The sequence below is a fragment of the Poecilia formosa genome, unplaced genomic scaffold, assembly GCF_000485575.1.
Source record: "Poecilia formosa unplaced genomic scaffold, Poecilia_formosa-5.1.2 Scaffold85, whole genome shotgun sequence".
NCBI lineage: Eukaryota > Metazoa > Chordata > Actinopteri > Cyprinodontiformes > Poeciliidae > Poecilia > Poecilia formosa.
In genome coordinates this window covers 478,970-491,369 of record NW_006800024.1, presented here as the reverse complement: position 1 = coordinate 491,369, position 12,400 = coordinate 478,970, and the positions used below count along the sequence as shown (strand labels likewise).

General features: G+C 37.8%; 1 protein-coding gene across 3 annotated transcripts in view; it reads right to left on the bottom strand.

Annotated features, from left to right (window-relative positions):
- The window catches only part of fhl3a (four and a half LIM domains 3a), a 34,298-nt gene that overhangs the window by 3,938 nt on the left and 17,960 nt on the right, over positions 1–12,400 (bottom strand). For 2 of the 3 annotated variants that reach the window (XM_007557212.2, XM_016673915.1), the window contains exons 2-3: positions 3,752–3,924; positions 2,509–2,689 (exon numbers count right to left, since the gene is read on the bottom strand). In XM_007557212.2, the coding sequence (XP_007557274.1) occupies positions 2,509–2,689; positions 3,752–3,907 (337 nt within the window). In that variant the 5' untranslated portion in view covers positions 3,908–3,924. The remainder of the gene's footprint in view (positions 1–2,508; positions 2,690–3,751; positions 3,925–12,400) is intronic. The other variant, XM_007557213.2, reaches the window with a different exon arrangement.

Below are 12,400 nucleotides of genomic sequence, written 5' to 3'. Positions count from 1 at the left end.
ATAAAATATGACAGGGCGTTCACTTAAAATGGGAAATAAGATACTTGATTGCACAGCAGCATATAAAAACCCTTGTATTTCATACTCTGATTGAATACGAATACCACAGACTCATGGTTCTTTTCTAGGGCAAGAAAGTGGCAGCAAGCTTTAAACAAAAAAAAAGTAATAGTTTTTCCCTCTGTGACGCAAGCCAATTGATCTTCCTGTAAATCCCCTGGATGTTGAGTTTATTATGCTGTGATCCAGTGGTTTATGTGGGGCCGACATTTCCACAGATTGCTTACGTTTCAGTGCTTCAGACTTTCTGTGCCGCACTGCTCCCTAATCAAAAACATGAAAATAACCTGGAAAAGTCTTTCCAGATTATAAACTCATGCAGGACTCACTGTGGCTCAAGGTGGATAATAGAGCTGTTTGTTGTGCACAGCTAAAAACAAGGACCGGCGTGAAAGTCTAAAATCTAGTTTCACAACAACTGAAGAGTGTTCCTCAGAGGTGCAAAAGACGAAAATAATATATACTCCTAGATCGCTATGTATTTAAACGTATTTATTCATTTGAAAAATAACACACAAAAACCTGTGCAGTAAATAGTTTCACATTCCAAAGTAAACTTGAGATACGTTTTTAGATGGTAGTGATCAGGGACGGAAACACAGCCTCTGTATTTGTCAGAGGATTTGACTCCAGGATAAATAGAATATCACTGACAATGGGAGCATTTAGGCAGCTCAGCCAAATAATCTTGTTAAAAACTTCTGCTAAAGACGATTTCACAACTTCCCTGTGAGTTCATTTATGCTTTCGTGTCAGCTGGAGGTGTGAATCTGCTTGTTGTACATTTTGGGTCCTGGCTGGATATCAACTTGAGAACATTAACAGTGGGGAGCAAATTATGAAGTGACTCGGAGAAGTTAAATCACTTTAAATACAATAGTAAAAAAAAAAAGTTCATGTAGTAAACATGTAGTTGTGATAGCTAAGGGGTTCCAGCATTACCTGCTGCGACAGGTAATGCTGAATGAGTTTGCGACCAACGATTCTGCACACAACATCTGAATGCTGCAAGAATTCATTTTGTTTTGCTGAAGTAAAACAGAACAAGTCATAAATCAATATTCTGTGTTCATGTTTTCAGCATATTTTGAAAGAAAATATCTAATTAATCTAAAAGTTGACACCTTATAAAACAATGATACCACAGCAGAAACTTGGGTCGTTCACACTACAGCACCTTGATAGTCTTAAACAAGAAGTAAGTGACCTCTTTTTTTTTAACCAAAGAGTTATTCTTTTACCCCCATGTTTACTAAATAAGATGTATCTAATACCATGAAACAAAGAAGACAATAAAGGTAACTGCTGAACCTCAATAAACAGCTGCTATATAAAATATGTCTAACGATCAGCAGCCTTACTTCTATCTTTGGGTTTAGGCCCGAAGAAAACATCACATTTTAACAATGTCTGTTTCCCTCTGAGTAAATCAGGAAAAAGAATGCACTGATCCACTGTCATCAAATTCATCAACATCACTTATTAATTTGGGAATACAATCCTGAATATGTTTACCCTCTGATTCAGACACATGATCTTGATCTGGTCAGGCCCTGGAGCGCTTTATTAGGAAATTATTTTCTTGATGTGATTTTTTTTTTCATTGTGGTTGCATGACTTAATGGGTGTGTTTTTGTTTTCATGTATTCAGTGAAATCTATGCCACAAATCTGGTGCAGACATAAAAAACAGAGCATGCACAAAATAATGGCCAAAAAGCAGGGCAAACATCACAGTTTTGTGAAATGACATCAGTAGGAGCATGACTAAAGGTTTGACTGTTTTCTGCGGTATCTGTCTTTTCCTACAAACTTTTCCTAAGATTGCTGGAAGAGTCTATGTTTGACATAAAATTTCTACAAAATTTTATCAGCAGTCTCTCTGAATTTGAGCCACTTGAGCTTTTCTAAATAAACAGCAGTGGAATTGTTCTGGGCTCTGCAAGGTGCTGCATAGGTGCTGGCTAACTGACTTCTTTATCTCCTGTTGTCATTAGTTCTGCTTGTAGGCTTCCATACCCAAGGATTCAGTTTATAGACAACAAGTGATCCAGAGAGACCTTGGCACCTGCTTGTTTATTTTTTTTTCCTGTTCCTTTTTTTCTGAATTTTCTTCCTCTCACCTCTCTGTTTCATCTAATATCCAACTACTTTCATTCATCGCTGAACCCAGCTAGATACCTCTCTTGTATTTTCCAAAATCATTTGCCTATTATCATTCAAGTTTGCATACTACATGGTATTTAAGAGGAGGAACAATGAGGCTTTGTACATGAGGGAAAATAAAAGTATGCATTGTAAAACAAATATTTCCATAAGTTCCCAAATCTTTTTTTTTTATGGATTTATGGCTTTTTCTTGTTTAAAAAAAAAAGACCAAACAATTTAATCAGATTTGCGGGAAAAAAAACAAAACAAAAAAAAAAACAATTGCTATATCTATTTTCACCTTCACCTGGCATGACGATCTTGTCACAGGCGACACATTTGGAGGAGAACTCATTACAGTAGCAGTCGTTGCAGAGCAGCGCGTCATCCTGGCTGGTGAAGGGCTCATCTGCCAGCGAGCGGTCACAGCGGAAACAACGGAAACAATGCTCGTGATAATGTCTGTCCTCGTAGAAGAGCTCCTAGAAGCGGAAAGGGAAAGAGACAATGAAGAGAGTGGAAGTCATTTTTTACAGCTGTAAAAACTCCACAGATATGAAGTCTCGCTGTCAGTAACTTGGGAATCAAACGGGCCAAATAAGGGAATGACAGGAAGACATAAAGTAAACATGGACCCATATTTACAACAGGAGCAGAGAGGAGTTTTAAAGTGACAACCAGATTTCTGCGCAGAGTGCCAAGCGAAACAAGGCGAACCTACAGTGCCTTACAAATGAACTGAAATCCTTGGAGCTTTTTTCATATTTTGTTAGGTTACGACCACAAGATTTAATGTTTTTTCATTGGGATTTTATGCAACAGACCAACACTAATTGCCACAAAGCTGGGAAGAGGGTTTGCAAAAACAAATAGAAATGTAAAAGTCATGGTAAGAAAATTTGTCTTCAGCAACTCTTTGCTCCTAAATAACATCCAGTCAAGCAAATGCCTTCAGAAGTTTCCTACTTAGTACCTTTCTGCAACTGAAACTCAGTTCAAGTGCAGCTGTTCTATGAGAGTCTCAGAGATTTATTAGAGAACATTAGTGCACAAACAGTACCATGAAAACCAACAAACACAACAAGCAGGTCACGGGAGAAAGTTGTAAAGAAGGTTAAAGCAGCTAAGCTAAAAAAAACAATTTCCCAAACACTCTGGACAGCTTAGAGCACTGTTCAGACCATAATCTGAAAATGAAGGGATTAAGCTACAGCTGAATCTGAACCCAAACTGACAGGCTGGGCAAGGAAAGTACTTATCACAATAATATTCAAGAGGACCATGTCAACTCTGGAGAAGCTGTAGTGATCAATAGCTCAGGTAGGAGACGAGTCAACCACTCAACAAAGAGTGGCAAGAAGAAAGCAACTGTTAGTAGAAGTACATAAGAACTCCTGTTTGCAGTTTTTTGAAGCCATGTAAAGGACACAGCAAAGAAATTTACATATGAGGTTTTCATACATCGTTTTTCACGTGCAATTTTTTTCATGTACGATGTAGCACTGCTATATACACATCTGGTCATGCCAGCATGGAAGCCTTACCCTTGCATCATGGCCAATTAGCTCTTTGCATTCATCACAGGTGTTTGAAAACAGACTGTCGTAACAGGGGATGCAGTATGGGTTGTCATCAGATTGGATGTACTTGCGGCCGTACAGGGATTCTTTGCAGTTATCGCAGTCGAATCGGTCAGCCATTGTAGTTTTCTGAAAACCTGCAACCCAGAGAGAGGAAGGTCAGGACAACAGTGTTTTAAAAAACAACAACAACAAAAAAAACAGATGAAAGAAAAAAGTAAATAAATCAGAAAGATGCAGAGATGAGGATGAGAAAATGTGGAAGTAATGGAGGAAGAGTCACAGCATCAGCAGAAGCAGATGCTATAGCAAAAATATTTGGCTGTTCTCAGCTTAGATGAAACCATGACCAAAAATGGAACCTAATGAAAATAAAGAATAAATATCTGCTGCTAAAACTACAGAAAGATCAAGTATTAATGTGTTCGACTGTCTGTGTGTCTTTGTAAATTAGGTGTTGAATTCTGAACCGTTAGGTCAGAATCTCTTGCTCAATACTTCATGTGGTTTTACGTATCTAATGCCTGCAGGGAAGCACACATAAACCTGACTACTTGATTCAGTAGAGTACTTGATTAGTTATAGCCCTAATATAAATACCAAGATCCCTGAACGAATAGCTCCTTTTCAGAATAAAGGTAAAAACTACATAATTCCCATAGATTTAGGGGGTGCATGTTGTGTGCCCCCTGACCATGACGGAGCACACAACAAAGTCACAGAATAACATTATGAGAGTATTACAGCAACAATATCAGGTTGCCTAAGCGTTACGACATGGCTGGAGGGCAGCCCGGTGATAAGTGATCCGGTCCTCTGGCAGAGCACACGGCTGGATATCCATTCCCACCACCCAGGAATAATAATCAACACTGATATAACAATCAATCAAACTTCAAACCAGACCCGTGCTGCCCATCTTACACACTCAAGGGTAATACACACACAAAAGCACACAAGGGGGCATGTAAACACACTCCCACACAAAAACACACAGTGACATAGGAGAAAAGGAAAAAGAACAAAATGAGAAAAATTACACACAATCCATCATCAAACAGAGAATCAAGTTTCTGTATGAGCCTTCTGCAAGACAAAGGCTCCTAATGAGTCGGGGTGAGAAAGTCACGATCCAACAGAGTTTACCTGCTCTCAGCCGTTACATGAAGCCCTCTGACAGGCTTTTTGCTGTAGAATGACACATCTTTCCCCAAGGCACTTTCACCCCTTTCAGTGACCTTAAAACATTAATTATGAAGTCTAAACTCACGACAGCCCTGCAGCCCAGTGTTTATAGCACCGTAGCTCACATTACTACAGCAACATCTCTAAGTGTACTCAGAGACTTGGCTAAATACATCACAAATATCTAATCACTCATGTTACAATATCCATCTGGAGGTTATGGCTAAATATCTGAGAGAGCAGCTGTGGTTGGTCTGTGAAATGTAACATTAAGGCAATGAACTTGTCTGCATGTGTTCAACATCCGCTGAATTTCACAAGTCCATCCATTTCTAAATTCCAGCAATGTTGCAACCATAAGCTCACATCAAGATTGCGAAGAGATTAGATCAACAAGATATATGCCTAAAAAGGAGAACTCGGATCATGTTGTAATCAGCAGTGCCAGGTAAAAAAGGTACAGAATGTGCTGTCTGCGCCTGCCGGGTGAGCGAACGAGACGAGGCATGACTCACGACGACACAAAAGCAACACTAATTTTCAAAGCAAATTGTTCTAAGATAAATGTGCATGTATAATTTACGTATCTGCACGCCAGAAATGCTGCCAGAGTGAGTTCAGAAACTGCTAAGTAGAGACAATTTTACATCCTAGCACATGCTACTTGATATACGGTATGGTGAAGAATAATTGTTCATCTTACAGATGTATTCTGTGTTTGCTTTTTGGCCACACCTATCAGATCATAAAACTAAATTTACTATTAGACAGATTTGGATAGGCTGTCCTGAAACTGTTTAGTTGTGCTTCCGTACAATAACAATAAAAGCATTCTGATTCTGACAAAAATTACCAGAGTAAAACAGTTTTCAAAAGGTAATTGAATTCATACCTACTCAAAATAATTTGTTCTATATGAAAATATAATACTGCCCTGCTCCTTCTTAAATCCTGAATTAACTGTAATTAAGCACATTTTTATAGTTTAATTGGACAAGCAGCACCCATGTCTGATTACTGTCTGACTGCCACCTGTAGAACTACGAAACCAGTTAAAAGGAAGATGTTTCATAATATGAACAAATCATGTTCTGACTTCTGTCTGTTACATCATATCCAACATAAAACAGCATTTCAGTAAAAGAAAACACAGTACTGACAGCCAGTTTGGTGGTTTGTCATCCTGTGGGAATGCTTCAGAACTGAAAGATTTGTTAATGAAAAAAAAAAAAACTTTGCTTGTAAATAATGAATAATGTCTTTTCTGCTGTATTTTGGTAATGAAGGGTTATCATGTATTGGCACAGAGTCGCATTTTGTAGCGCAATCAAATAACATGATCACTTTCAGTTGTTATGAAAATGTTGCACATATCAAACTTGACTTGACTTTGCATCATAGCCATATCCGATTCCTTGAAATTGGCTTGTGACTCTTTAAGAACCTCCAACCTTGTCCAACTCTCCCTTCATCTTGTTATCACAACAATGCTTCTTCCTGACATCCATTGATGCCAAATGTTCTTCAGAGCTCAACAGACATGCATTTCCATCACGCTTACTTGTTGCTGCTGCCGCTAGTCTGGTGGAGCCGTGTGAGGGACGGGTGCTCTGTAGGGTCAAAACTTGTCTGGGGATTTCAAGAGTAATGTAAACAACTTCTTTTCACCACTGCAATTGGTGGTACAACTACTTTGTAGGGTTAGGAAGACGTTCATTGCATAAGGCCAGACTAATGTGAAAGACTTTTATCCCCCCCCCAAAAAAAGTCTAATAGTCACTCCAAAACCGTTTGTATTGTATTGTCCTTGTCTGATTTAAAAATTTGCTTGACGATCAAAAACATTTAAGGGTCACAAAAGTATGTAAAAACGGTTTAAATCAGCAAGGGGCAAATACCTATAGGACAAAATACTACAGTTTCCCCTCATACTTTGTGTTCTCAGAAAAAAAAAAAAAATCTGAGGGAGATCTAGTGATTTGGTACACCAGTTAAGACTGAACAACTGTGGAAAAAAAGACTAGAAAGCCTAAAAAACACATACTACCTCATAAAGAAGAGCAAATGCTTGTTTTTCCTGGCAGATCTTCTCATCTTTCGTCTGCAGATTTGCTTCCAGTATCAGTGTTTGACAAGCCAAAGTAAGGCCTGTAATGAACTTCTGATGACACGGTCTCACAGAGAGGGGCATGACGTCAACCCACTGACCCCAGGGGTGACGGACAAAGACGTGAGTGCATGCACATGTTGCTGACCCAAAAGAGAAGAGAGAAGAGGTTCCAGACGTGAGGCTGTGTTTCTCACAGCTCTGTTTACAGCCTCTACTCTGGTTGCTTCCCAGCAGAGGTCCATCTCCTTTATTTCCAGTGCTCACAGACTCAGAACTTTACTAATAATCCTCCAAAATACCAGGGCTATGACTGATTTTAGGCCCCTGGGAAACTTGTGGGCTTTTTCAAGGAAATCATTATTGTACCAACACGGAACAAAGAGTCGCATTTATTGTCCTGAGCTATTTTTGGTATTTTTCAACCTTCCGAAGATTATACAAAGGTATGCATTATTACAGTCAGTCTGTGTTAGTATTGCACATGATCTTAGTACCTTTAAGGGGCCTCAAATATATTTTTTACCTTTTTAGGAAAAATTCCTACTTTTTCCTGAAATGGCATCACAAAGCAAATTAAGTATTGCAAATAAATAACTATTCAGACATAAAGATTCAAGACGTTACAGAATCAACGTAACATGCAATATGGTTACTACCAGTCCCAGCTGTTACTATAACAGACGACAACTAACGTAACATTTTCATATTCTCATAGAGAACTGCAGTTATTGTATTTAAATGGCGGTGGGACAAAAATATAGAAGCATGAATATTAAACACGAATGTATCTGGTAAGGTGTTTCTGTTCAGGATTAAATTACTCTTAACCCTTGTGTCTAGAAATGGGGTCCAACCGACCCCACACACATAAAACTTGTATCATTTGCCACAGTCCTCTGTTTGCCTCAGTCCTCGCATGCACAAGGGTTAAACTATTTCACATCTTGCCTTTTTGTTGGCATCGTTAAAAAGGTGTTTTACGTAGTGCTGAGCAATACAACAATGAAAAAAAGTATATCAGAAAATTATAAAACAAACAAAAAAACAAACAAACAATGAAAACAAACAATTTTTAGCCTATTAGGCAGAATGGAGCCACCATTAAAAGATGGAGAAGAGATTGCAGCCAGTAATGTAAACTTCAGCTGCATTATTTTATGCTTTACTGAAACATATCACACTCATAACAATGGGTTTTGTACATCAAAATATTGGTAATTGAAGAAGTGTAACATGTTCCACGAATACTTTAGTGTTAAATTTCAAATTATAGATTTTGTCATTGCATTGATATCTGCAGGCATTATGCCAGATTTAAATCAATGTAACACAAGGTACTTATGCTTCCAAGTTTCCTGTTTTTTTGTTGTTTTTTTTATTAAAGAAAAACACAATTTCCCAATAATGCAGCATTTGACAAGCAACTAAATTATTTGAAACACATTTTTATAAATGCAAACATTTTGGCCTAAGCACAAAGGAAAAAAATAAATAAATAAAAAAATGTTGCCTATTTAGGCATATGTGAACTTGCACAAATATCACTTACAAAACAGCCAGCTGGATTCTTAGCTTGTTGTTACACATGTGGATATGAGATAAGGCAAGAATGTGAAGGCTGCATTCTGCTAGGCATCACAATACTCCCTGATTGGCAGAAGAAGGTCATATTCAGGGACAACTGTGAGACACCACAGAACAGACTGATGCATCCAAACCAACATCAAAGCTGTTCCTGAGAAACAGTCATGGACGGCTGCTGGAGAGTTAGCATGCACCAAGTTCACTTCTTTCCCACAGGCCAGAAATCCCCAGCTCAAACTTTGCTTACTAGCTGCCTAATTCTAAATGAAAAGCCTTAGGAGCCTGATAGAAGATAGTCTCCCACCTTCCCACTTTTCTTCCATCCACTAGTGGAAAATAAGGCTAGATAAAGCTTGACATCCATCCATATGAGCATAGACACAGAGAGAGCTCATCCTACCTCAGCCAGCTTATGTCTCAGTGTGGTAGTAGCTGATCTGATAAGTCACGTGTGGACAACAGCTCTGCCTAACCATCCTGATGAAAACAGAAATACTCCTGCGGTGATGAGTTGCTTCTCGTCCCATGATGACGTCATTCACAATTAACTCAATTATACAAACATCCTGCAAGGAGGTCACCATAAATATCACTTTCAAACTTTTTCTACATTTCAATTCAGCCTGTCATGAAGATTAATTTATTCAATGACAGGAATTCACATTCATTATTTATATATGACATTTGGGAAACTAAGTGGTTTATTATAAATGACCTTTTTATTATGAAACATCCTGATGATGGATGTTTTTTTTCAAGCATCTGGATTTATTTTAAGGTTTGTCTAATATGTAGTTACAGTATTGAAAAGTAGAATTTTCCGTTCTATATAAAGCTGACTGGTAATGATTTTACTCTGAGTTGGGAGTGATCTCTCTCTTGAAATATCAAACCTGTAGACATTGGCATTGAGCCATTCATCTGCCCACTGATCCAGACGTCTCTGTCTGATATGTGATTTCAAATAGCCAAGTTCAGCACAAAAGTTTGTAATAAAGTAGTTTGGTGTTTTATAAAGCCAACCAGAGTGGATAAGCACAAGGTTAACTGCTGAAATTGTTAAGTTTGCGTTTTACAGGCCTATTATGACTGAGGGGCTATTTAGTTAAAGTGGATACTTCAGCATGTGTGGATTTTACTGTGCTCAGTAACATTTAATGTACTTCCAAAGTAGCAGCTAAAAAGGGGCACTTGATCGCTTTTGTCTGGACGGATCTTTTGGCAACAAATCGATTCAGACACCACTGGAAGAAGTGTGTGGAGTATTTGAACTCATTTGAACTTAAACACTTCAATACTCAAGTGGTTTTATTTTAAAGGTCCAAATTAATCCAGAAAAGGTGACTGTCAAGGTGAAAATTCAACTTTTGGGTCAGGATCAATATCTTATGAAAACTTTTATCTCAAAAGGGTAGTATTATGTATTTTCCAGGCACATAGCACCATTTCATAGAACAATCAAGTAACTGTTGCCATCAATTGTTATAGAAATACTGCATATATCAAACATAAGAAAAAATTGATTCACAATTTGACACACTGAATTTGGACTCTCTCTTTAAGAAACTCCAATTCTTCCCAATACTCCCCATTCAGCACATCATCACAACAATGGCATTCCATTTTGCTGTTTACAACCAGTTTTAGAAGTATTGGACTGAGAAGTAATGTGTACAGTAAGCTCAGCAGGCACCCATTTCCAACAGGCTTAACTGCTGCTGCTGCTAGTCTTAAGGAGCTGAGTGGGAAAATTCATGGATTCTGCATGAAAGAATAGAAGCAACACTCTAGGTATGTTTTTGACGAGGAAATAACTTGTATTTTTTCATTTTATATTTTTGAAGCTCAAAAAATTAGATTTTACATAATGCTACCCTTTAGAGAAAAAACATTTTTGGGACAAGACATCATCACATTGTATCCATTCAGTTTTCTGGACAGCTTTAAACAGATAAAACATCATCCCTTGCTTCAAAATGAGGTAAACTAAAGCCTGCGACACATGAAAGCCCCTTGATAGAGATGTGGTCAAATGGATTTTCCACCTCATGACCTTGAAAGAATTTTATTTTGCTGACTAAACACAACGGCTGAAATACTCTCAAATGGTTCAGAAAAAGAAAATTACAACACAGCATCAGAGGGATTCATTTTATGTTTTTCAGCACATTACATACTTAAGAGTCACAACAAAACTAATTGAGTCTAAAACTAACCACAACTAATTGTTGTCTAATTGGTTTATAAAAAAAAATTAAATAAAATAACATAAAAACATTTGGATTTTCCAGTTCACAGTAACGCAAAACAGAGCTGGACACAGAGAATGTGTGTGTGTGTGTGTGTGTGTGTGTGTGTGTGTGTGTGTGTGTGTGTGCGTGTGTGCGTGTGTGCGTGTTTGTTTTTTTGTTTTTTGTTTGACTAATTACCTAATTACTTCAATGTTTTGTGTTTTGGCTTTCACTAGATCAGATAAATGTAGAGAAATAATCAAAAGGACACACTGAAGCAATGAATCTTATCACAGGAAGAGAGGAAATTGTTCTTGAAGGGGATCTACATACAGACTCATTTTATAAACAGGCAGTCTTGTTTAAACAGACTTCTGATGGCTGATTCTGGAAATACAAAGGATACAAAACTGAATCAACCTGAATGTCGTTTGTTTACTTGGAAGTTATTGTCGCAAAATACATCTCAGTCTGATTTGACCAAAGCACACAATTTCAGGTTCAGTAGACTACAATGGAATGTTCATTCTTTCTGTCATGTCAGCATTATATCTTATTAAAACAAGAAAATATGAAGAACTAATTAGAATTTCTTAGGCACTCACAAATCAAGTGATTTTGTTTTTTTTTCCTCCCCAGAATAAATTAATGTACTGACATTAAAAGTTTTTTTTTTTTTTTAGAACCTAGATAGATTTGAGAGATCTTTCTGCATTAAGAGAGTTATTTATGTTAATACACATTTTTAACAGGAGTGCTAACTCATAAGCAATCTACAGTCCTCTGAGTTTATACTGGGAGTTTGGAACTGAGCCACTGTTAAAATAGGGCTGGTAAATTTTGGGATTAACTACGAATGTTGTCATAATTGTTCTTTCTCCTTCTTGGATAAATAATAACCAGGTCTGCCAACGGCACATTACCCAGATGATAAAGGTTTGTAAGAACATTAGTGACAGAGAATAAGCAGACTGAGGTTAACCCAGGCACACCTGAGACTGCTCCACAGCGTGAGCTGGGTCAGACTTGACGACAAGGTACGTGCTGCAGGACCAGACACTGTAACACAAACCTGTTATTGTCCCTGAGCTCTTAAACACCGCTTGGTGTTGAGTGGGAGGTGACAAAAGGTTTAAGTCAAAGCCAGCATCATAAACAAAAGGGAAGAAAATTACTACCTGTAGCAGAAAATGTCACTTTGCTCTTTGTAATTTATTCCCTCTTTGGCAACATTTAATAACTATGCTACTGTGGAGATACGGGTTGATATTAGCCTGTAGTGTATACAGTGCCCACCACGGGGTTAGAGAAGAGCTATTTATGGTGTAAAATCTTATAACCTCATTCATCAAATGGACTAGATCTGCAAAAGATAAACAAAGGTCTGGTAGATAAAGTGCTGACATTTATTTAGCTAAAGTTAAAACACAAATTTGTCATACTGCGACAGCTGTTTGGCAAGTTCAGACTCAAGGAACTGCTAAAGAAAATAACAGCATGTCC